The sequence below is a fragment of the Cimex lectularius genome, unplaced genomic scaffold, assembly GCF_000648675.2.
Source record: "Cimex lectularius strain Harlan isolate CLEC.00 unplaced genomic scaffold, Clec_2.1 scaffold7, whole genome shotgun sequence".
NCBI lineage: Eukaryota > Metazoa > Arthropoda > Insecta > Hemiptera > Cimicidae > Cimex > Cimex lectularius.
In genome coordinates, this window is record NW_019392731.1 from 4,830,591 (window position 1) to 4,856,838 (window position 26,248).

Consider the following 26,248-nt stretch of genomic DNA (forward strand, 5'->3'; position numbering starts at 1 on the left):
CTAGTCCTCAAAACCACAAGAAATTGATACAGATGGCTACATAAAACTCTTGATTCTCATCCCAATACCTTTCATCCTGACTATCCTCTAAGATGCCTTACTTTAATTCTTAATGTGGTTGTTGGTTTGTGAGACTGTGAACACATGTTGAATGTTTTCAGTCGCTAAAGGGTCAGACATGGCCTGGAATGACTGTGCTGGTTCAACATTTATACTTGAGCTATCATGACCTCGATCCACTCGGACACTAACTTCCCATCACAACCCCACCTTTTGAATTTTCCCTCCTTTTTGCCATTTTTCAAATGTTGTGTAATCGGATTGGATTCTCAGTGACAAATGAAATGACCACGGATAGCTTTAGTGAAGTATACTTCATTTAAATTCACTAATTTCGTGGTCCGCTTGACCAATTAATATAGTACAATTAATTAGGGTTTTTAGATGAGATAAAAAAGTCAGTGTCACGAGCGGGATTTGAACCCACGATCTTCGGCTAGATACGCCGATGCTCTACCTCTTGAGCTATCGTGACCTCGATCCACTTGGACACTAACTTCCCATCTCAACCCCACCTTTTGAATTTTCCCTCCTTTTTGCCATTTTTCAAATGTCGTGTAATCTATTTGATTCTCGGCGACAAATGAAAACGGGACACTGACTTTTCTATCTCAACCTTAATTAATTGAAATATATTAATTGGTCAAGCGGACCACTAAAACTAGTGAATGTAATTAATTACATTAACCTAATAAAATATACAGTTGATATGACGACGTACAGGTTGCGTCTCGATGTGTTAATGCTTAGCAATTCAATTCCATTTGGATAATAAAAAAGGACAGACTAAAATTTAAAAATACCTGTATTTACAATTTATTTACATACACTAAGATTTCATTTCAATGTATTTACACATGTATATATTTGTTTTAAATATCTTTTATTGATTCTAATTCCCATTCTTTTGGGACTTTATTCTCTGGTGGGTATTTAAGTTTTTGATCTGGAAAAAAAATTACAAAAGAAAATGTTTTACTAGAATAATACTATAAATACAATACCTAGTGTGGAAACTTCATCTTCGTTTGGATCCTAAAACATCAATTGTTATATAAAACTCACGAATATTAACAGTTTACAAATATTTTTTTACCTTTGGCCAAATTATTTTTTTAACTTCTTTAATGTTTTGGAGGAACTTTTTTGCAGCAGCCTGTAAGTTTTTAGCTACAACATCTTCTTTAAAAAATACGAGAGTTGTGCAGATATTTTGCACATCGGCTAGAATAATGTTTTAACCACATTAATCTGGATGTCACCAGGGGGGAAAAAAAAGAAGGTGTACTATTATCAAGGGACAAAAAGGTCTGAGCGATGTGGAAAGTGGAACAGAACATCTAAGGTCCGGCTGGTAGAGACAGGTAGCTGATTGTTATGACAGGTGACATCTTTTTCGTGGTTTTTATCAGGTCCTCTGGAGGATCTTAAGAGAAACTGAGGGAAATCAGATTACTGAGGAATTCAGAAAATCCAGAGGATTGTCAAAAGAAAAGCAGGCCAGACTACCATTTATTTGTTCTTTTAAGGCTTGGCTATTTTTTTAAATGTAAATTCTGTGTGTTGGCCAAAAGAAAATTAGTTGTTAAGTACAAACAATGTATTATTTTAACTTAAAAAGGTGTTTTTAATATAAGTTACTGTTTAATTTATTTTGTCTTTCTTGATTTCATTTCAACCTTTATGTTTTGTTAGTGTCGACCAGTCTGATTATTGTACTTTTTATGGAAAATAGTGTGGCAACCTATTTCTATATTTATTTACACCATCCACCTAATGCACTTCTCCACAGAGCGCCTATATCTTGGGTTTATTATTACGACACCTGTGACAATATAAATATTTTTATTTTAATTAACAAACCTGCATTTTTTTCCATGTTTGGTATTAGTTCCCCTAAAGTTGCAATAAGCGCTTCTTCTTCTCTAGGATTACCCTCTTTCAAACTCCACAACTTTCTGCTCATCTTCCTCGTCATTTTACTCGAACGAGAGCTTAAAATTAAAATATAAATATTTACTTAACTTGCCTGATATTTAAAAAGTAATACTAATCAAGTACACAAAAGATGGATTGGTCCTGAAAGAAGAAACACTACTGCTGGTATCACTCATTTCGTCTGAAAGAAAATAAAAGTTATTTTGTAAATTAATTGGATTGAAGAGTATAATAATATGGCATACCAAAGTCATGGAACCTTGGCTTATTCGCTTTTTCTTTTCTAACGATTTCCAATCGATCAACATATTTCTTAATAGTATTATGCTTTGTACTAAAATCATCAAGAATAAAAACTCCATTGTCTAGTACATTCTGTTTTATGACATCTGTAATGAAATATAACATTAAAAATGTAAACAGCCCTCAAACCTTCAAATTGAGTAAGTAAATTCGGATCGTACTGAAATACTTAAAAACGCATAAAAATCATGTACCGATCAATTTGATTTTGTTGTGCTTTAAGACTTCGAAAATCGCTTCCTGCCAATACTTCCCAAGCAAGAAAGCGTCAATACATTTTTCAACATCGTGCAGGCATTCCAATGCGACGTTTCCGGCTTCCCTGTATTCTTCTGAAGAAATGAGCCCATTGTAAAGGGATTCTCCTAACCTTCTGACATCGTCATCGCTAAGACGGAAAATGTATAAATACAAAGTAACCAACAGACAAAAGAAAATAGCAAATTACCTGAAGTTGCACTGCCGCGACAGAATAATGCACTGCCTCCAATTGCCGGATTTTGTAAAAGCCTCGATAGCTTTTTCTAGTTTATTAGCACGAGCGAACATGATACCAGCTTCTTCAAAGTGCCTCTTCTTGTATAGACTCTCACCGAACATTGATGCCACAAGAACATACCTAAAACAATAATGAGCAGTTTAAGCTATCTATTTAAATTGATCTAGATCTACATCTATCTCACCTCTGGACATCATTTTTAAATAATTCAAGTGCTTGTGAATATAAATTATACTCTTTTATCAAAATATAACATTCATCCATTTTTTCCTCGCCACATTTTGAAATATGATTTAAAGCTGATTTAGGCCTTTTTAGTGTCCTGTCAATAGTGTATTTCATATAATTGATCTCCAAGTCTTTTAAGCTGTTTAAATAAGGCACGTATTCTTTTGGATCCATTTGCGATTTTTCTATTTGTCAAAACAAAATATTAACATTGACATTTATCATTTGAAAATGCTAAGATTCACCTGCTATTTTTAAAGCTGCATTGAGATTGTAAGTACCCAAAGCTTCTTTATAAAGTGATTCAACATCGACAAGGAAAAGTAAGTGTTGTAAAGATGAAGGATCGTTGGCCAGTTCGATGGCTTTTCCAATTTTCTTTAATTTGACTAAACAGCTCAGTTTTGCAAGGGAGTTTTTATTGTCGTTTTGTCTGGACAAAGCTTCAAGAATCGCATTACAGACAATATCAATTTTATCAGTCAGTGTTACATGACTATCCTGTAAGAAAAATATAGCAAGTATTTTAAAAAATGTTAAGTTTATGGTTGTTTGAGACCATACCAAGAAATTTCACTTTTTAGTCTGACAAATTTTAAATTATTGGTTAAAACTGTATGATTAAAAAAAGTTTTTATTCAAAATTTAATCTGAAAATGTGTTTAACATTTTATTCTTGTTTCAAAGATAGATTGTATAAAGTCATTAATTTGATATTTTCACCACAAGTCTGTTAATGTTTTAATGACGCAAGATTTTAAAACCGTCTGAAAGGTCAATAAAAAGTAAAAGAACTGAATTGAGACTACTGCCCGGCAATCTGATGGTTCTGAGGGCTGTTCATAACTTCAGGATAAAACTGCCTTAACCAATAATGCATAGGTTATTTGTTCTTACCCGAATGTAGTACGCAGAGTAAACTCCTTTGGTTACATCCTTTTCAGAGAGCTCTGTTACCATCAGCGTTATCCATTGCTGGTCTACCTGATCGACAAACTTATCTACATTTTCTAAAAACATTTCTGGGTCGTGATCAACGCACAGGTCAAAGGTTATTCTCTGCTTTCTCAACAAATGGACAGCATCATTGTAACATTGTTTGTCAAGTAGTGAACCGATGGCAAGAATCGTTAATGCCCTCGGCTGTATCGTCTCTAGGTTACCTCTTGGATGTTGCATTACCACTGAATTCCCTGTGACTAAAATTATTTTTGATCCTCTTTCCAATTTCCTAAGTGAAACTTCTTCACACTAAATTTATCGTAAAAAATTAATATAGTAATTATACAACATTGGTGAAATTATATTACTTACTGTTTCATCTAATGTTTTTAAAATAAGAAGAGTATGATGAGTGGTCGTCGCTAAAATGTAAGGCTTCTTCACAAAAAATGATGTTATATTTGCAGCGATTTGTTTTTCATTTACATACAAGTGCTTTGTGTTACTTAAAGCATATATGAAATTGTCAACAATTACAGTGCTGGATACTTGCTCAGGCAAGGAAATTATTGGTAAATTATCATTAAATTCGATATTGCATTTAATAAATTCATTGTCAACAGTCTGTAACAATGCTTGATCGTCTTTTCTGATCACTGCAATGATCATTTTCTCCAAACGAACAATTTCTCTAAAATAAAAAAGTTAATATTGAGCCATCAAAGGTTGTTTTTTGAAGGTTGGCAATTGATTATGCTGAACGACCAGTAAAAGACAATTGTAATTACTTCAAAAACAATCCATCAGCTTCAACTTTGATAAAAGCGATATCCGAGAATCCAGTTTTTGAATTTGTGTTACAACATACTAGCATATTATTTGTCAACCATTCCCATATTCCTAGGATGGATTTGTTGTCAAGTTTGTTGTTGTCAAAGGGCATATCAAATATTTCTGAAAATAAAAGTTAAAACAATTACGTGGACAACAAAAGATGAAATATTTGGGAAAATGCTACTTGACAAAGAGGGATTTCCATCAACTATTTCAAAAAAGCAGATTTTGTTATTACTACAGACAGCGCATAAAAACCAATTATCACAGCCTTGTCTGAAAACAAACAAAACAATATTAAAGGAAATTGCTATATCAATTTAAACTTTCAAATGGCTTACTTGAAATCTGGGCAATATAATATTTGATTTATAGAAGAATCACAGTTTAATGACCAACAACACATTGGAGGAGGTATAATAGCCGTATTAAATGGTGTTAAAAGTAATTTATCTGTAGGAAAAACAAAACAAAACAAGTTACTACAAAAATAATACAACTGAAACCCATAGCGGACACCACTCAGTAATGGGATTTTGCCTGGTTATTAGAAGTGTCTAAGAGTTAAAATAGAACAAATATCAAATTGTGAGATTTCCTCCTATCCTCAAACATTGAAGATAGCAAAACGCATCTGACCGAGAAACCTGGCGAGGATAAACAGACCAAAAATAATAGCAACAATCAAATTACATAAAAAATGTTAGATAAGTAAGTGAAAGTGAAAAAAAAAAAATGAATGCAAATTTAATTTTCTTTTTCCCACAAACCTGTATGATTTTGACCCTTTCTCTGACGGTTTTATTTTTTGTATTCATCTCTGAATCTGTTTGTCATGATTTGGCAATAGTTTAAGTTTGTACTAACTACTTAAACTGAAAAATGACTAAGAAGATCAAAGAAGTCAAAGTTGTAGGGAGTTTGAGACTTCATGAAATATAACTTGGATATATTGGATGTCATTTGTGGAATCCTGTCGTGTTTTTATTTTTGCTGTTGGCTTATAAGAGACTTTTAATAGAAAAATCTAAATTTTACTTAGTAAGTGTATGGAATAATAAAGGGGAAAATAAAATTTCTAGGTCATGAAGGATGTCTGGTTATTAAAAGTGTCCGTTTAGGGAAGTTAAACAGAATAATAATTTACCATCATCAATAACTGATATGTAAGAGGATTCTGGTTGTTTGTAAGTGCTATGATCAACAACCCAAGTGAACTCCAAAACATGAAAGATTTTGTCATCGGTTACTACAAAAAGTCTGGTCTCCTTTTGTTCATCCCACGATACTAAAATCTAAATGTTTCTTGTTAAAATTACAGGTTGGAGAATTAATGGATGATAAGGCTTACAGGCTTCTGACTGAATTTAAACGATTGTTTCAAATACCAATGATAATTCCCAGTCGTCCATAGAGATAATAGATAATCACTTTTCTTTGTGACAGTCACAACCAAAATAATATTTGAGGCAACATTCCAGTCAATACTGATGACCTGGAATTTAAATAATGATAAATATTTTTTCTCTTCTATAGACAGTCTTCTATAGACAGACAATTTAACATACCTGAACATCTTTTGAAAGGTTGAAGTCGCCATGCTTCAGGCCATTCTTTTCCATGAAGCCAATAACATATCTATTCATGAATCGTTGACAAAAAGCAATGAGATTTCCCAGAGGACGCCAACACATTGGGGTTTCCAAACCTTAAAATGATTAAATGATTATGTTTTGGTACTGGTCTGGTCAACAAGGTCTATATGTTTTTGTCAGATGGGTTTCAAATTTTTCCATCATAAGAAAAATTCTTAATGCTCTCTTCTTGTCTCTAATAAAACCATTCACACTGACCTCCATATTCCCTTTGTTCACAACCTTGTAAGAACACATTATCAGAAATTCCACAATATCCTTTCCGTACAATCAAATCCCCTCACCCAACAACTTTCCACGCTAATCCTACCAGGAAATCTTTGACGTTGGCTGAAGAGGCAATGGCCTAGGGATTGATTCTGTGATGTGTATGTGTGTGCAGTGTGTACCCATTAATCCTCAATTAGGCTAGTTATATAACAGGTGTAAAGGATGATGTGAATGGTTTTGAATTTAGGAACTGATTGCATTTGGGGGCTAAAATAATCTAGCTGTTGATAGTCCTTGCAGCCCAAGCCTGGTGGCTGGATGGATAAGGCTGAGGTTTGACACACAGTCTACCAACACCCGGGGTGTGTGATTCTTGGGGCCTACCAATGATTTATTGTAAATTACAAAAGTTGGATTTGCCAGTACACTGCAAAGTGATAACCTCAACTCTGTACATGTGTGCATATATATATATATATGAACATGCACGTGCAGATTTGAACTTATACAATCAGCAGTAGCAGCATAAAAGTTTTAGATTTTTGTCTTGTATTTTAAAATTAATTTAAATATATTCCAATTACACTTGCATTTTGAGATGTTTTTGTATACATGATTATTGTATATAATTAATTTTTAAATTTGTTTTGTAAATATTGGTTTATCAAATTTTTCTTTTTGTTATCACATATATCAATTTGATGTATATGGATCCATATAAGTTTAGGGGTCATAATTGATCATATTAATTATTTTAGTTAACCATTTTTTTTATCTATGGTCTTGGTTGAGATGAAAACGCTATTGACTCAAGCGGGATTTGAACCCACGATCGAATCCTGATTACACAACATTTGAAAAATGGCAAAAAGAGGGAAAATGTGAAAGGTTGTAGGTTGAGATGAGGAGTTGGTGTCCAAGTGAATCAAAGTCATGATAGCGCAAGTGGTTAAAGCAGCGGTGTATTCAGCCAAAGGTCGTGGGTTCGAATCCCGCTCATGACACTAACTTTTTCATCTCAACTAAGACCTTAGATAAAAATAATAATTATTTGTAATTACTGTTGTTTTCTCAATATTGAGGGAGACTGGATTCTGAGATCACTATGTTTAATGTTCCTGATAACTAATTCTCCTTTTTTGAATATAGACCGCTGTAGTTGAAATAATAATGGTAAAAAATCATAATAAAACCACAAATTAGAACATGTAGGTTCTTATTGTTGAAAGTAGACACTGAATCTGGACACCAATGCATTCTTATTAGTTTTTTAATGAGGGTGTTTCAATTACGAGGTAATATGCACATCACGTGCTGTTGTTTTTAAAATAAAAGGCCATTTGTAAGTATGTTGGGTACAAATTCAGGCTGCTGTTTTCGAACCATGACCTTTACCTAACATCGATGAGTGGCCATGGTCATTGACACCCCTAAGTATACAAGGTTTTAGGCAACTAGAACTGTTGCAAAAAAAAGTTTCAACAAATCATGAATTTATCTACCTTGTAAAAAATAAAAATAAAATAAATAAATAAAAATAAAAGGTTTAGCTGAAGTAAGTGAAAATAAGTACAAATTTATCGACTGAATACTTTGAATGACTACAATAAAAACATGGATATGAGTCAACACATGATGTCGCTAATTACATAATAAAAATCTGAGGTAAAAAATTGTCTTGGCCTGGTTTCTTTTCTAGTGAACAACTGGAAAATACACAATATCATGAATCTAAAAAAAACAAATAAACGCATCTAGATATAAAATGCATATTGCAAGCTACCTTATGCGAACTGAAATACCACCAATATCAACATCTGTAGGGTGGGACAAATTTAAGAGAAAAAATTATTAATTTTGTTTTCATTCATAGTTCCATTGGATGTTAATGGGTTAAAAAATTCTGAAGGTTAAAAAGAGTCTATGTAAACCGATACACCACAACCAATATTATCTAGAGTTCCTTATTAAACTTAAAGCTTTGTTTAGCACTCCTATGTGTATTTAAATAATAATAAGGATTGTATATTTAGTAATTTACCAGGTAGGTCTTCTCCAATGCTCTGAAGATTTCCTTCTTTGTCAAAAATTTTGATCCTGCGCTTATTAAAAGAGTTGCACCAGTAGTTTACAGCAAAGAGATCACTATCGCCTCTCCAAGTGATTGAAGTTGATAAATCATTCTTGATTTCACTTTGTTCAACAGTCTCTTCTTTAATTTCTTTCTTCCCAGCGCTACCTTTGAATTGGGTTTCTTTTTTACCCCAACCGACACTGACTGATTTTCGTTCACCCTCATCTAGGCTCTGTAAATCTACAGAGTTCAATACTTCGAAAGACGAGTTAATGATGAGGAGACGGTCAGTCTTAACAAGTACAGCGGCTTGTTCAAGGTTTGGGCTCCATTTTACGCAGGTTATTCCTTCTACAATGAAGTTAGCGTTTTCCGACAAGACCTCACCATCCTGGATCATGAGGGTGAGGACTACACCCGAAGCATAAACCAGATGGATTTCTCCAAAGATCTCATTGTAGATGGAACCGACAACATCACTCTCTTTTCCTGATAGGTGGAGTAAAGTAAAATCGTTCTTGACATCTTGAAGCTAGAACAGACAATATTTGATAAGTTTATTATTTCAAAAGGAATTTTGAGCAGTAGTTAGAAAGGATAAAAGACCCAAACAAGTTAATTATAAACATTCGCCTCACCTCAAGATTTGGCAGGATCAGACTGTAGAGCCTGTTCCGGTGAAAAATGAACAACGATTCTGGCCCCTCTGCACGGATCGAGGTACCTATTATTTTCAAATCGCCTTCGCCAAACTCCTCAATTCTACGACTCACGTTTAGGAACAAACGTAAATTCTTCATCGCCGTCGGCGATTGAACATAAAACTGCAAAGTGACAACTAGAATCGAGACTACAACTAGGAACTACGATAAAAACTGAAGAATGTAGATGTAGATTGTAGAACTAAGAACAGTGTGAAGGTTCTTATAACAGTTATAACATCTAAAAGTTAACATCATCGCCACCACGTGTGTCTTGTGGCTCAACTCGATTATTTAATCGAATTACGAAAATTTAGCAAACATTTAGCAAAAAATTTTGCTATTTATAGGTCAATATTTAAAATACCGATTTTTAACAATTTTCCTCACTTTTCATGGAAAACCCTACCAAGTCATCCTTACTATCTTTTACATTAATCATCACAATTGATTATATAATTATTTCAATGAATTATTCTTTTTATCTAAGGTCTTAGTTGAGATGAAAAAGGCAGGGTCACGAGCTGGATTCGAACCTATAACCTTCGGCTTTGAAAAATGTCAAAAAGGATCAAACCTCGGCCTTATCCATCCAGACAAGGCTTGGGCTCCAGAGACTACCAACATCTAGGTCATTTCAGCCCTCAATACAATCAGTTCCTAAATTCAAAGCCATTCACACTCATTCACTCTTAAATACATTCTTATTTACATACTTAGTCAAGGTGGTGGAATACTCAATATTCCTCCATCACCCTTTACACCTGTTATATAACTAGCCTAATTGAAAATCGACGGGGTACTCCATATTCCGCCATCGGCCATCTAACATTACACATTCATGCCAATAAATTCATTCACTCTCAACGCAAGCTAGGAACACAAAACTGTCAGTACTAAGTATGGTAAAACAACCCTGTTTCCTCAGACAGGAACTAACTAAGGTTTTTTAACTAACTTTTTAACTAAGGTTTTTGGTTGAGATGAAAAATTAGTGTCACGAGCTGCTCTAACCGCTTGAGCTATCGTAACTTCGATCCCCTCGGACACCAACTCTTCATCTCAACCTACAACCTTTTGAATTTTCCCTTTTTTTTGCCATATTTCAAAGCCAAAGGTTGTGGGTTCGAATTCCGTTCAGAATACTAACTTTCTCAATCAAGACCTTAGATAAAAATATTCTTCATTATTCTATATAGATGGACAAAATTATGCACCACCCTTAAAATTGAATGGGTTTAGGTTTATTCATATTTTGCATACCAAAAATAGGTTTTTTTTTTTTTTTTTTTTTTTTTTTTTTTTTTTTTTTTTCCCTGGCGTTATGAACTATGCATATTAGCATTCACACAATTCATATATGTGGGTTCAAATTTGGGGGGGTTATTGTGAAAAAAGGGCCAGAGGCGACGGTGGGAATCGAACCCACGACCGCGGCGTGAGAGTCTCTCATGCTAACCACTCGGCTACCGCGGTCCCCATTTATGCTTTCTACATCTGCTAAATGTTTTTTTTTTTTTAACAAATCATTAGCTATTTAAAAAAATTATTGTTATTAAATGCTGTAGATTTTTACAGATGCTATTTTCAATTTTGTCGATAATATCAATATAAATAAATATAGTCTATAATATAAAAATATAAATATATCAATATAAATATGTTCTAAGTAAAAATTTTCAGGTAATAAATTTGAATATATTAAATATTGAGGTTTAATATTTAATACCTAGTGTGCTGGTTGCAATTTAATTGCAGAATAACACGTTAAGCGAATAAGCTTTCTAATATTTAAATGAATAACGTTCCAAGCTTAATTAAATATTTAGAACACGTAGTAATTTAATTCAAGCTGTAGTTTGAAATTAAGCTGTAACAAATATTACCTTTCTAGTGTGCATGCAACTTCCGCATTTAAATTTTTAAAAGCCAAGCATAAAAAAATGTTTACTTTTGTTTATGGAAGATAAACTTTTAATGTTTCAAAATTAAATTCATCCTTAGATTTAAACTTGAAGTGGATGCCATGAAGGTATTGGAGGAAACGACCAGACTCAATGAAGGAATAGCTATATAACACATGGGAACCATCGGAGAATTTATTTGAGCTGAAACAATTGTTAAAAAAAATTCAAATACTGGACAAAAACACCAGATATGAAGCAGGTTAAGAGATTTATAAATCTCTCGTGATATGAAGGCGAACTCTATCTCAGCATACAAGATTTTAGGAAACTTACAGGCCTCTATAATGTCCACTGCCTTCTGAACTACCACCTAAAGAAGATGGACAAAGCAGAGACAGAAACATACCAACTCTGTCAAGAGAGGTTGATATGTATTGTAATCGACACATATTAGCCACTTCGGTAAGGCAATCTAAAAGTGCACGAAGAGTCACGGAGGAAAGTGCTTAGTTTTGTGGGAAAAGCGCACTTTCCACGGTATGGCCATAACATAGGGGGTTCCACAATATACCTATATAGGGCGTGGTGGCAAAAAGGTTGGAAAACTTACGTGAACCCCCACTCCTAGAAAAGTCACAATTAAAAGATTTAAAAAAGTTAAAATAATTATTTTTTAGATTAATAAAACTTGAAATTTCTCAGGCAAACACCGTGGAACTTATGAATTATATACAGTAAGCAAATAGTATAGAAAATAACAAATCTGACAGATCTTTCTCTCTAACAGATGGGAGTGAATCCAGCTAGTGCTGGAACCTTCTTTTATGTAGTTAGGAGGGTAAAGACATCAGGTCACGAGAGTATCGACGTTTTAGATGGCGGGAGGATTACAAGAGTGGGACGAAGAGGTTTGGGCTACTGGGTTAGAGTGGAGGCAACGTTTAGAGTGGAAATTGAGGAAGTGTATTCGGATCAGATCCTACACGAATGGGATGTTAAGATCTTTATGCTTCATATGATTGGTGAAGTAGAAGGGAGCCTTGAGGATACGGCGGAGAATTTCGGATTGAAAGGATTGGATTCGTTGGATGCTGGAAGATTTAGCCGAGCACCGCAGTTCCACCCGTAAGTTTGAATAGGTCTGATGAGTGTTTGGTAGGCGGTTATGCATGCTTAGTGTTGATTTTGGTCCCAGAGGGAGTAGTACATACATTTTGTTAAGTTCTTATCTCCTTGTCGGTAAAACATGGGGTCTCAAACCATGGGTAGCCAAATGGCTATATACCGCAATTATTCTACCTAGATTATTGTTCGCAGCTTAGTATGGTGGAAAGGTCTAGAAAATAAAGGGAATATTAACAAATTAAGGTCATTTCAAAGACTAGGCTGTTTGATGATGACAGGAGCATTTTCAAACACACCCACCCTCGCACTTGAGATCATGACCAATACCACACCTCTGCACATAGAGGCTAAGGTCAGAGCACTAATCAGCTGCTACAAATTAATTAGTGAAGGCAGCTGGAACCATAAGAGCAATAACATAGCCACTCGAAAATCCTACAACTATTGAGAAGGTTAACGGCCAATTATTAAGCGTTAGCGGTAAAAAGGTTAAGGCCCCTTCGGGGAAAAAGTACTTTCAGGTAGTCACTCCTTGTGAATATAACTATAATGCGGATGATGACCATCGTAACATAGACTGCTATACAGATGGTTCACTTATCAAACATAAAGGAAGTGGTGCTGGAATCCATATACCTAAATTAGGGATCAGCATCTCCTCCCCTCTTAGCAATAACACCTCCGTTTTTTAGGCGGAAATCTAGGCCATTAATGTGTGTTGTAGAACACTTATGGGAAATAAAATCAAGGGAAAAGTTATTAGAATTTTTTCCGACAGTCAGGCTATTCTTAGGTCATTACAAAAAGATTTGTCAACATGGAGGAGGAAACTGTAGATCTTATCAATTCTGTTCTTCCAGTGAGAATAGGGTAACCCTTATTTGGATACCAGCACATAAAGGACACTGTGGCAATGAAGAGGCGGACAGCCTAGCCAAAGAAGGCTCTACTACTGCGTTTGTCGGGCCACAACCGGTATTACCTCACTCTATAAGCACAGTGAAAGAGAGTGTTAAAAACTAGTGTATGAAACAATTCCTTAAGGAATGAAATCTATCCCCCGGACACTGGCAATCGAAGGAGTTTGTTAAGGAGATCAAACCAGCCGAATCGAAATGGCTATTCTCTAACTCAAGGAAGTGAATTCGGAGGCTGATAGGTATCCTGACGGGTCACTGCCCACTGAGAAGACACCTCTGCGTAATGGGTATTCTACCAGACCCCTTTTGCCGTTTTTGCGAAATAAAAGAAGAAACGACAAGGCACTACCACCCAGAGTGTGATAGGTACGCTAGGTCTAGATTCGAAACTTTTGAAGGAGAGGACATCACCAAATCACTCCCCGAGATTAAATGGTCCAAAATAGTGGGGTTTGTAAACAGGTCCAAGAGGTTTATGCAGGACCAAGTCCCGGACCGTTTAGTCTCTTGTACTACGTACTGTGAATTGTGTGTGGATATTCAGGTCTGTTAGCAGAACAGATGGTACAGGATTGGATCTAGGATACGTCCTTGTGTAACGGGAGAGGAAGCTTCAGGATAAGATATGCATATATAAATTATATTTCAAAAATTTAAACTTATCACACCATAATTGGTATTTTAAACTGTAGTTGCACATAATGTAAAAACAATAATTGCTCAGTATTTGTATTTATTTATACTAAATGTAAAATCAAGTTGGTAGGCAAAAACATTCGAGTGTTATAAATTCCCCTCAACTTCGTTTTTTAAAGTTAATTGTACCACTTTCACTCCTATATTTAATGCTGTTCTCATTACTACTCACTCTATCCAACGGAAATTTTCTATTGCTTTAAAGTCTTAAAAGGGAGGGGGGTGGTCGCAATGGTTGGTGTTCATCACTGTAAGGTAAAGGTTCCCTGTTCGAATCCAGTGGTCCTGTATTCGAAGCCGGGATATTTACAAATCGGGTTTTTTTTTAACACGGCACTCCGAGGGTTCATATAACCTCTTATTTGACACAAAATCGTACAAAAAAATTCTTACAAACCTACATACTTTTTCAAGTTTTAAGAAGACAGCATGTAAAGACATATCACATTACCTAAATATGTGGATGAAATTGCCATTCACGCCTACTTTTCAAACTCAAGTAAAAATTCTTTAATCATGATTTGGAAAGCAGCGGATTAAGATTGTCACCAAAAGTGAAAATATTACTTTGCCATTACGCTGAGGTAATCTTCTCCTAATTTCCATTCAACGCACCCCGCTTCACTCTTCAGGAAAAACGTTCAAGTTACCGACAATTCCTAAATCCTCAAAAAACCCACCCATGACTATATGGCCCAACTATATCCCTAACTTTCTCATAATCTTAGAAAAATCTGTATATTAATCAAGGAACTAAATAAAATATCAATGGAGGATAAGTAATAGATGGGCCTGTGAAATGTTTATTTCACAAACTGTTTCACCAACTTTATATTTTAAATAAGGAATAAATATTATATATTATAATAAATATAAATTAAATAATAAAAGGAAATAAGCTTAAACATGACGTGTAAGAGGTAATAAAAATATTCTCACATTAATTTTGAGTTTCCAAATAAAAAGTTAAGTTTTAAAAATAAAACTAAAGTCGTTAGTACTTAGTGTAATTTGACGCAGTAACTATTATTTTTCAAAAGTTTTCTTTCATAAATGAATAAAAGAATCTAATGTGAAGCCACAAAACATTTATTTTCACATCTTAATGATGTTAAAACGCCACTATCAACGAACAGTACTGCCAACAGCACGGATCAAATACCGAATAGTCCATCATATCCTAATAAGCTATCGATTCTTTGTCTGTTTTCAGTTTGCCAGGTAGATATGGAGTCAGGGTCTAAGTTGGAAGGACTAACTTTGAAACCATCGTCGTCGATGTCACATACTGTACCTGACCTGAAAGAGGTCTCATCCTCTTTTTTTTTCTCCGCTTCGTTTTCATTTTCTTCTAAATCACGTTGAGAAATGTAATAATTTATGACGTTTTTGGCAGAGAGCGTTCTTCTTTGATTTTTCATTAGATTAGCTTTCTTTTTTCCTAGCATACTATGCTGTTTCCGAAGCATTTTACTTCTTGTTTGGAAATGTTTGAATAACGATATGCTATCTTCTTTGTTTTTATTTTTGACCACTGGTTGGAAGAAACATTGGTAGGCTCGTTTCACTTTCGTAAGCGGTCCTTCTTTGGCTTTGCTTTTAGTCGAGGCGGACATGCTGCCTTTCGATTTGTTTTCCTTTTTTTTATTTATATTTTCTTTTTCATTAGGTTTTACTTGCTGCGGTGGTGGGATGGGTTTATTATGTTCTTTGACCATTTCTCGTTTAGTAGTGGAAAGAAAAGAAGGGAGATACGGCTCGATATCTTCCCATCTGTTATCAGTTTCTAATAACTCTTTATCCTCGTACTCTGTGTTGCTGTCGTTTTTCTGGTTGTTTTGCTGATTAGACATTAAATTCGTCCTGGTATCTTTGCTGACTTTTTCTTGTACTTTCTGGCTTTGTACCTTCTGCTCCAGTTGGTTGGCCGTAGAATATCTTTTCGATTTAGTGGCAGGTAGCTCACTTTCGACTGTATTTTTCGGTTCCTTGGGTCTGGTTGATATATTCTTTTTCCACGTCTCGTTCCCGTACACATTTTTCTTGTCGATTTCTTTTGAGTCTGCAATCAATGCATCCTTTTCTTGTTTGTAGATATTACGGTGTTTTTGCCTCCAGGAATCATTTCCATAAACTTGTTTGGGTTTTTTGTCATCGCTTTTCAGCTTATCGTTTAGTTTGTTATCTAAAGCCTGTCTCCAAGTATCAATGGCATTTGTTGTCGTACTTCTACTTTTATCATGAAGTTTTTTATATCTTTTTATAGAAGGATTGTTCACGCCGTCTTCGTTTCCTCGAAAATTGTGTTTTGTTTTGGAAAGATGACCATGTTTGAAATCTTTGGATTTGCTTTTGAGGGCCGTTTGGCTTTTTTCTTGAAAATTATTTTTTGCGTTTAATCCTCGATGTACTTCACTTTTATTATATCTTTCGTTGTTGTGGTATTGCTTAGAACGTGGCTCAGAATTAGCAAGTTTTACTTTTTGGCCCTCTCTTACTCTATGTTCTCTTAAACGTTGAACTGATTTTTCATTTTCTACGTCTTTCGTGAGGTCTTGCAATTCTCGGTTGTCTTGAGCGTGCAAAGGCTTTTGGTTGGCCCAGCTCTGGAGAGAAGGAGGGACCTTATTATCTATAGAAACCAGAATGTCTTTTTTCGTTCTAGACGTTTCAATGTATTTTTGTGGCGAGAAAAAAAATTGTGGCGGCGTGTATGGCCCTGTTTGTGAATTAGTGTACGAACTTATTCTAGATCCTCCCCCATTTCTAATGAAACTTTGTGCTCTTCCAAATGAATTAGTGCTGTATTCTTCGTCGTTTAAGACGGTTGGAACAGTTTCCTTTAGCTCCATACCTTTGCTGTTGGACCAGTGGGGCGTGACGGACGGCAATTCTTCTTTTCGACGCAATTGGAACTTAGGGGTGATGTAAGGATTTGAATCTGATCTCAGCGGCGAGAACTGTCCCTTCCTGGTTCTCTTATTTTCCCGGGATAATGTACTGTCGGTACTGTAATTCTTTTTGTTCACATCATAGCTAGATATACACTTGCAATCGGTAGAATAGGAAGGTTCGTCTGGTTCGCTATTTGAAAGTTTGGAGTTTACGTAATTATTATGATGCAAAGGATTTGGAACTTCCATGTTGTCCAATACCTGAAATACAAAAAAGAACAATTATTAACCATAATTTAAGTTTTTTGCGGAGATATGGAAACAATGTACAAATTTTAGTCATTATAACAAAAATTTCACAGTATTATTTGCAAAATAAGATTGATAACAATGACAATTAATTAAGGTTTTTAGTTGAAATGAAAAAAAGTTAATGGCACGAGAGGGATTCGAACCCACGACCTTCTGCTAAATACGCCGCTGCTCTACCACCTGAGCTATCGTGACCTCGATCCACTCGGACATCAACTCCCCATCTCAACCCCACCTTATGAGTTTTCCCTCCTTTTGCCATTTTAAAATTACGAGTAACATCCATACAGTGATATACAATATAGCATTATATTATTTATTTTCTTAATGATTTATCTCTATATGATAATTTTGCTCTCATAAATAAAGTATTTCATAAGCGCATATAGAAATTTCAGGCGCACAAGATAATAAAATTAGTTTTTTCACAAAAGTCAAAAAATCTGATAAATCTTTTGAATGAGATTTGATTTATATAGGGGACTTATACAAAAAATGATGGGAAAGAATATTAACGATGTTTTATTTAATGGCAAATCACATCGAAATAGTATAGACGGAATTCGATAGAGATTTCTATGTAACACATGATTATGAAGCATCATGAGTTCAAAATTCAGACAGTTTGAGTTTTACTTGTACAAAAAAGGGAAGCTAACCTGAAGCGCTGTAGTGTGTCAATTTCAAAAAAGAAAATAGTCGTTGTCAGTTTATAAACGATTCAATTGGGGTGTTATTGTTTATTCTGGAGAAGAAAAGAAGATGTAATATTAATTTTACCTTATTGTACATTTTCAAAAGTGAACGTCTGGCCATGGTGGAATGTAAGTTCTATAGGACTATGGAGGATTTTGCTTATTGCCAAATGAAAGAAATATCTGTTTTAACTGGTGTCTCGTGGACTCTTGTAACGTGAATTTCAGTTATTTTTCAGTGATTTTGAACATATGAGAAAATGTTATTTTTAGCAATCTTAGTTTATGTTAATCGACATGTCCTGTGGATTTTAAGTAAACGAAAATAAATAAATTGGCAAATCTGGGTGAGTTGTCTCTATTTATGTTGTTTTTTCAAAGTATTACTGTTTCAGTGTTATGAGCAAGATTTGTCTCCTAACCATGTATTCTTGCAAAACGAAGAAACTAGAGAAACTGATCAATCGCTGATCTTGAAATTAAAATAACTGTTCATTACTTAGTAAAAAATGGGGGATTTTGGTAGCTGAACTAATCAAAAGAAAAGCTTTTTAAATTTTTAATATTAAAAGGTTATTGAGATTCTTACACAATTTATTTTAAATTGAAAATGTTTATTTCTTTCGTGGTTCATTTAATACTCATTTATAAAATGTTTTTTGGTGTGATTTTGTCCATTTGTTTTGTAATTATGTTCTATCCCTATTGTAGTCTGGATTAGCTATTTTCAAAGGTTAGTGTAATTCATTTTTCTACCATTTTTGCAGTGTTTGTGTTGGCATATTGGTATTAAGGGTTGTCTATGGTTTTCTGTGTTTGCCGGATTGGAATTTTTATCAGGTTTTCGAAATGTTTAGTACAATGTAGTAATTTGTACAATTTCCACTGTGTATGTTATAATACTCACAAATCAGTACGAATGAATAATGCTTTATTCCAGTTTTATTGTAAATTTGTGAAGTACATATATTTGCGTAATTTAAAAATATATAGTTTACTAAAATAAGGCCGGTTAATTCTTTACATATATAAAATACAAAATATTACTTCATAAGATTAACGCTAAGGTTAAAGGGAGTGGCCTCTTGACCACCTTACTGTTCCAAATATTTATCTATTGTGCAATTTCCATTATTATCTAAAACTCTTAAGTTAAAATTAAGGGATTTTATCAGATCCCAAAGGTTTGTTAAGAACTCCCGTGAAGGATTTTAGACCTTGGCTTTTCTCTTCCTTGCTTAGGCCTTTGCTCCAACTGAGGACATCTTCCCCTGTCCTTTCTTCTATTTGGTAGTATCTGCACAGGCTTGTTTCTGCAGTTGAGTCTATATGTAAGCCTTCGGAGTCTGTAGTGTATAATCAGCTGTCCTACTATCATTATAATTTAATTCATTCTAGGCTAAGTAGTTCTGCCGTTAGTTAGACAACCCTTTCATAACGAACTAGTATGGGTTTACGCCTAGAAAAAAAATAGCTTCTGTTTCGATGCTATTTGGCCTAATTCTCCTTTATTGACGCATTTGAAACATTTGTCTACAGGTAGTGTTAGTTCTTTAGATATAACAATTCGGTAAGAGGCTCAAACCCTCTTTAATTAATCTGTAATTTAATAATCTGTAATTTGCAACCAATGCAAAGTCTATTACTAATCGCTTGTAAAGTTCTTTTAGTGTAGGCTCTAGCACGGAGCTATGGAGAACATTTATTGCATACGATTATCAGCGTCGGTCAGAGCAGTGGTTAAACATCGACGAAAGACCAGGACAAATGCCAAAACCAAATTTACACCCAACAAAATTGGTGGTGACCGTATGTGGTCAATGGCTGGAATTATTCACTACTCCTTTTTGCCTAGAGGTGACACTAACACCTCGACATCGTACTGCAAGGAAAATTGACGAATTGCATACAAAATGTCTAAAAAAAACAACCTGCATTGGTAAATCGGAAAGGTCCTATACTCTTCCACGATAACGCCAGGCCTCATGTTTCAAAACATGCCGTAAACAAATTGGAACAGCTTGACTACGAGTTATTCAGCATTCATTTTATTCTCCAGGCTTGTATCCAACAGATTTTCACCTGCTTAGGAATTTAGACAACTTCCTCAAAGGAAACATTTTGGAAAATGACGTTTAAGCCCAAAAAACGTATTCAGATTTTTTTTTTCATTTCAAAGCTCAGAATTCTTTAGTTCCGGCATAAAAAAATTGATCAAGCGTTGGGAAAATGTAGAAAATGAAGGTAAATACTTCGAATAAAATGGTTTGGTTTTCATATAGTAGTTTTACTAAAAAACCTTTATCTTGGAAATGGACATTTCATGTGAAACATCCCAATACAAAACGAATTAAATAAAAACAATAAAGAGAAAAGTAAATCCTTAAAAAAAAAAATAACTACACGAAGAAGATTGTTGTAATATAAGAATGTATTAAAGCCCAGGTCTTGATGTATGCATTGTGAAATAGCAATATGTTAATATGCCTGTTTTATTAATTGTTTAAAATAAATTAGTTAAAGGACAATTAGAGTAATGCATCTTTAAAATAAATGAGAAAAACTACACATAATTGCAATAACTCGTACCAGTATGTGCAATATTATAAAATAATTGATTAAAAAACAACAAAAACTTCTGCTAGATTACTTTATTCATCTCACTTAAATATTTCCGTTCTAAAGTGCAAATATGTATTGAAACATTCTATTACATTTGCGTTCAAATTTAAACAGAGGAGATTTGTAGTTTTATATTTTTACATTGTGTTCTTGCGACTAAGGACGGTTAAAAAACAGTCTACAGAAACCATTAAGGAAATTGGAAAAGAGAAAAAATCCATTTCTGTAAAAGGAACACAATGCTTTAATTTACATCCGATATCTCTCTACAAAGATTGTATAATATTTAATTGCGGACAGATTTTCTCCAATTTCGATTGAAATACTCTATTGCCAAAAAATATTTGTTTTATGATAGCCTCTGTGAATTTTTTCTTTTTTAATTATAAAGTTTAAGGCAAAATAATTAAGTAGTCGCCAGGCTTTCCGGAAATTTTCAGAAGTGCCTTTCCATTAGAGAAGCAACTTGAGCAAGTCCTTCACGCCAAAACATGCACCGGTACAACAATGATATCAACTTTCATATTAATCGTATCAAAAACACTTTATAAAATTACAACTTTAACGAGCAGGGCAACTCCCTTTCTTTATAATTAATATACGTTGAAATTTTTTTGACACGGTCTGGCACCCTGGAGGTAACTACCCACTACTTATTACCTAATCCTAAAATTCCATCGTTCGGATTCTTCCTTCAGGTAAGATGCGGTAATGAATTCCCAGAGACAAGACAGATGCAGCGCCGCACAAGGGTGCATTCCTGGTCCTATCTTATATACTGTTTATACTACAGACCTGCCGATGTCCAATACAGGCCAACATTACCCTTAGAACCTACATGGACGATACGGCAATTTTATCTTCTAACTTCAATCATTCCCAAGACATCTCAAGATTTCAGAATCATCTCAAGCTGACCAAACAATTGTGCAAAATGTAGAAAATAAATCAACATTAGATCAATAATGATACAGCTAAGAAATCAAAAGGAAACATGAACAGAACCGACTCTCTAGACAATAAAGGTGTTTATAGCATCATATGTCAAACAAGTACAATGGACAGACTGGAAGGAAATTCAAAGATCTGTTAAAAGAACATCTAAGATCCTACAGAGAAAACCACTTGAACGTTTTATATTATCAAGTATGTGTAGAGATTAGTGACCGTTAATCGATAGTAATTCAGATATCGTGAGTTGCGGTCGGGTGTGATGTAGGTTTCAGAAAAACATTTTCTTTATCGTGCCAACGTTTTGATCTTTTATTGAGATCATCTTCAGGGCTCAAAGTGTTTGTCTTCTGTGTAATTGTGCCATCCTTGCGTGTCGTGTATGCACGACAATCGACGGACCGAACTGTATACAAGGACCAACTCAGACATCGACTTCACTGAAGAAGGCGAAAATCCGATACGCATTTGAGTCAAATCAAAAACCCACGAGAGTACACTGACCGAGTTAGTGAACCTGTACCGATAAATTTTTTTATGCATGAATATTTAAACAGAAAATATAACTAGGAGACTAGACTTGTGCCAAGGAGGTAGTTAATGATCTTAAGTTTATTATATCTAATGCTAATTGAAATATAACCTTATTTAGTCAAATCATGTGATTTGACTTATGTAGTGTATTTTTAAAATTGAAAATTTGTACAATTATACGGATATAAACCATAGGGAATGTGATATTTTATCTATTACACTGAGCTCAGTAATACTTCTTTTACATCAGTGGCGTCCAATTTAACAAGCGATAATTTTTCTATTGAAAATTTCCAGTGTAAAAATGTCACATTTGTATTGTCAACAAGTTCTTCTATTATTTCTTCTCTGACCATGCCTGCACTGCCGATGGTCAACCATTTGTCTAATTCTCCATGGTAAATGGTCGTGTCTAGAGTCGGTTCAGTTAAAGGGGAATATCCAGGCTTAAATTCCACTTTTCCGATTCCGATCTTTTCAAAAAACTTGACTATTATACCGATAAGGTCGCTAAAATGAACATCCTCGTCGGCCAGCAGGATCTGCAAGTCGTGAAATTCGTGGAGTTTCATGTTGTCGTCTTTGATGTTTTTGAAAGCCTTCCCAACTGAGAAGAGTTTCGCCGGGTATGCTTTTATCTCTCTAACCATTGTCTTGAAAACGGATTCTTCTGTTTGTAAATAAGAGGATTTGTTCGTGAAAAACACTTCGTCTTTTAGAGACACAGTAAGTGTATTGTTTTCCTCGGAGTCTACGTACCGGCTGTGCGCCAAGGCCTCTTGAAATCCCAACTCGAGCAATGAGTCTCTCGTAGCTCTGAGGAAATTTAACACGTAGTTCATTTGACCCCCAGATGCCGGATCTCCCATTTTGTCAAAATCGTACGGGAGGAAGTAGTATTTCTTCCAATCCTCTGATTGAAGTATATTATCTGTTAATTCACTACTAACTTTCATTTTTGGATCAAAGTTTCGGCCTTTTCTGACGTTCACTCCATTGAAACTGAATTGAGATTCTTCGTCATTTTCGTCTTCCTGTTCTTCTACTAATAAAAAATCGTTAATTTTCTGTAATTGTCTGATGCAGTCCACCACGTTTTTGTGTTCGCATTGTAAATTATTTGCTAAAAATTGACTTGCGATTATTGAATCTTTATGGGCATTGCTTAAAACACGGATTATTCTGTTGCATAATTCCATTGCTTAATCTTAAATATTCTAAATGATTTAAATGCAAATAGTTTTTTAAAGCATATGTTTAAAAATATAATACAACTCATTCAACTATGAAAATGGTTATAACCTTAATACACCAGTTATAAATAAGCTCATTTTTGTCATTTATTCACGTACAAAATTTGTATAAAGTTAATTTGTTTTGAATATTTATTAAACAATAAAAGGTTTAATGTTTCAAAGCATCCTTTATTACATTTATTCTGTTATATAATTTTTGTACATTTTTATTTTTATTATGAATTTCCATTGCGTATATCCAATTTCTCGTAACATGCCTTGATTAGTGTTTCATTTATACACTTCAAAACGTTTGAAATGTTTCTGAAAAATCTATTTACACGAGGAACGGGAAATCATTCGGATCAATTTAGCATACAAATCATTCAGTAATTTCCACGTAATAAGGCTAAAAAGGCCAAATACAATTGAAAATTGCTTCTGTCAATTTATGATGTTCAAATAATTGGGAGGCATGTAATTAGAATTATTTGACAATTATATAAAGTTTAATGAAATGGGTATGGAAAGATGGAAAAGTCGTTTGTTCTCAACAAAATATAAAATAACCTATCACCAACGTGCAGTAAAAATCGTTATATCTACTCTTATTCACCAAATACATTTCTAGTCATAAAATCTCATTTTTTAATGACGAAAATCAAATCAAAATATATCTAAATTTGCTAACCATTGAAAGATTAGTAAACTTACTGTTGGAATGTTTACGCATAAAAATATTCAAGTTTAATTCTGGTCTGTCAAAGTATAATGATCGATTAACTAGTAAAATACTCTTTTCATAAAAAAGCCTGTATATGTGCTTTTTATCTACAAGCTGCATTGAATACAAAGTATTTCTTGTCAGCAGTACTTCATTCTGCACAATGAAAGGAGACGTACACATATATATCGCTGTTTTGGCGTCAAGAGTTTTTTTCGAGGTATGTATAAATCAGGAAAGATTAGGTGTGAGTACAACTCTTAATTATTCGTATTTATTTACTATTACGATTGCCTCCTCTTTGAAGAACCACTTATCTGATGAACGGAGTCTTCCCGCTTTTCTTAAGACCATGCTTTTTGATTGATTACGATGAACATGCAAGTTCCACTGATTACAGTATGACTCTAGCATGTTAATGTTAATTTGAAGGCCTACTGCATTGATTATTACAAGAAAGCAAGAATAAATAAATAAGGATAAAATTAACAAAAACTTCCAATACGTTTTATTATTTATCTTTCTTTTTTATTTACGTAGGCCAAGTTTGTGCCTGTACGTGATGTCTATAGGGTCCTAAACTTTTGTAAGGTTTCGCGTGGATCTGTGTAGTCGTTTCAAAGGTATTACCATTTTTATGATTTTTGAAAAATATCGACGGCATATGGAAGAAAGATTATTAGGGTACAGAAGGAACTTTAGTTCTGGCAAAAAATATTTTAATCTACTTCGCTACAACATCGCTCGGTCACAAAATAATTATGTATTGCAGTTCAACAGATAGCTCGAATCTGCTTGCCCCCAAATTATTCTTTTCGTCTGTAAACAAAAATTATTTTTTTATTCTACGTAAAAACAAAATCGACTGTTATATAAAATAGCCTTGAAACGACCTTCGGCGGGGTTCGAATCCCGCCCGTGACACTAACTTTTTGATTTCAACCAATACCTTACATAAAGATTAATTAATTGAAAGAAGTTATTTGGTCAATCGGAACACGAAATTGGGTTATATTTAAAACGGATTTCTTTGTTATTTCATTAAGGGTTAGTTGTTCGTGTTCATCAAAATAGTAAAAAAGCTGCATCGGTTATGGGGGGGGGGTTAACAAAAGAAATAGGGGGAAAATATCAATTTCTTCGCAAAAATAAACCACCGTCTTTGCCTCTTCTGGTAGACTTGTATGCTGACAGCCTAGCGTGTTTCTTGTGTGCACTGATGTTCATCGCCGAACGATATGGGCCTAAGTTGGAAGAATCGCGGAAAATGTGACCGACGGCGATAAGAGAGATTCTTCGCAAACGGGTAATTTTGGACCTTAGCCGCACCACGAGCCAAGATAAGGCCGATAACCTCCTGTATCGAGAGTGCGTCGTTAACACAAGATTGGGACTTTTGTGAGGACCTAACATAAAAGGCTTTCTAGCTCTCTCGCCTGTAAATTGAAATCCACCCGAGATTACACCCCCAAGCCGACTAACCCCTTTTCTTTACAAACTATAAACAGACTAAAACTTATATTGGTATTTAAAAGTTAAAATAAATGTATTTTATATTATATTTTGGCCATTTTTCTAAGTCAAGTCGTCAAGAAAGAGGTTTTGGCTAAAACCGTTTCTGTTTGATTTATTCCTCTAACAAAAGAGAAGAAAAAAATGACCTAAAAGAAATTTACGTATGCACTTCAATGTACTAGAATTTGAGAAATATTTATAAAATATTTGTAATATAATAATAAGAAATCTCAGAATAACAGGTGAAAAATAGACAAGAAATATATTTGAAAACCTTATTCGCTTTTCGATAAAACCTGCTATGATAGCGCTTTCAGAGTTGCTGAGTTAAGGACTAGACTGCCTGCAAGGTTTATTGGTAAAAACATTTTTCATAACACTTTTATAAATTCATAATCACTATTATAAATTATAATAACAATTATACTTTATTATTCTTTAAATAAATAATTTATTTTACGCCATTTTTTGAAGTATTATAAAAATTATGCAGTTTCATTACAATACAATATTAAATAGTAAGTAGTAGGTTTCAATCATTTCATTTTTAAGATAGTCTCAAAAGAGCTTTTATAACTTGGCGTAAAGTTTTTCTTTTAGAAGTTCCCAAAGAAAAAAAGTTAGATAGGGTGAGGCGGTGTCCGGGCTACGGGTCCCTTTCGACCGATCCGTCT

The 26,248-nt window shown here is 34.2% G+C and overlaps 3 protein-coding genes across 4 annotated transcripts; all 3 read right to left on the minus strand.

Moving 5' to 3' along the window:
* Positions 1–890: 890 nt before the first annotated feature.
* On the minus strand, positions 891–9,673 carry LOC106668630 (elongator complex protein 1). Of its 2 annotated transcripts, XM_014397559.2 has the most exons (20): positions 9,382–9,673; positions 8,711–9,275; positions 6,373–6,512; positions 6,156–6,299; positions 5,952–6,099; positions 5,146–5,257; positions 4,989–5,080; positions 4,759–4,924; positions 4,343–4,661; positions 3,926–4,279; positions 3,274–3,529; positions 2,985–3,213; positions 2,750–2,920; positions 2,496–2,689; positions 2,244–2,387; positions 2,122–2,179; positions 1,924–2,054; positions 1,157–1,284; positions 1,065–1,095; positions 891–1,006 (listed from the first exon to the last, which is right to left on the minus strand). In XM_014397559.2, exons 1-20 carry the CDS (start codon positions 9,541–9,543, stop codon positions 933–935), a joined length of 3,618 nt encoding a protein of 1,205 aa, XP_014253045.1. In that variant the 5' UTR covers positions 9,544–9,673; the 3' UTR covers positions 891–932. The 2 variants fall into 2 exon arrangements, with proteins under 2 accessions (XP_014253045.1, XP_014253046.1); XM_014397560.2 differs by lacking the exon at positions 1,157–1,284 and having other exon boundaries at positions 927–1,006.
* Positions 9,674–15,165: 5,492 nt separating this feature from the next.
* Positions 15,166–18,266, minus strand: LOC106668662. The gene is made up of 2 exons (XM_014397618.2): positions 18,079–18,266; positions 15,166–17,247 (listed from the first exon to the last, which is right to left on the minus strand). Exons 1-2 carry the CDS (start codon positions 18,112–18,114, stop codon positions 15,247–15,249), a joined length of 2,037 nt encoding a protein of 678 aa, XP_014253104.1. The 5' UTR covers positions 18,115–18,266; the 3' UTR covers positions 15,166–15,246.
* A 4,049-nt stretch (positions 18,267–22,315) lies between these two features.
* LOC106668573 (phenylalanine--tRNA ligase alpha subunit, cytoplasmic-like) lies at positions 22,316–23,299 on the minus strand. The gene has a single exon (XM_014397467.1). It carries the CDS (start codon positions 23,297–23,299, stop codon positions 22,316–22,318), a length of 984 nt encoding a protein of 327 aa, XP_014252953.1.
* Positions 23,300–26,248: the final 2,949 nt, after the last annotated feature.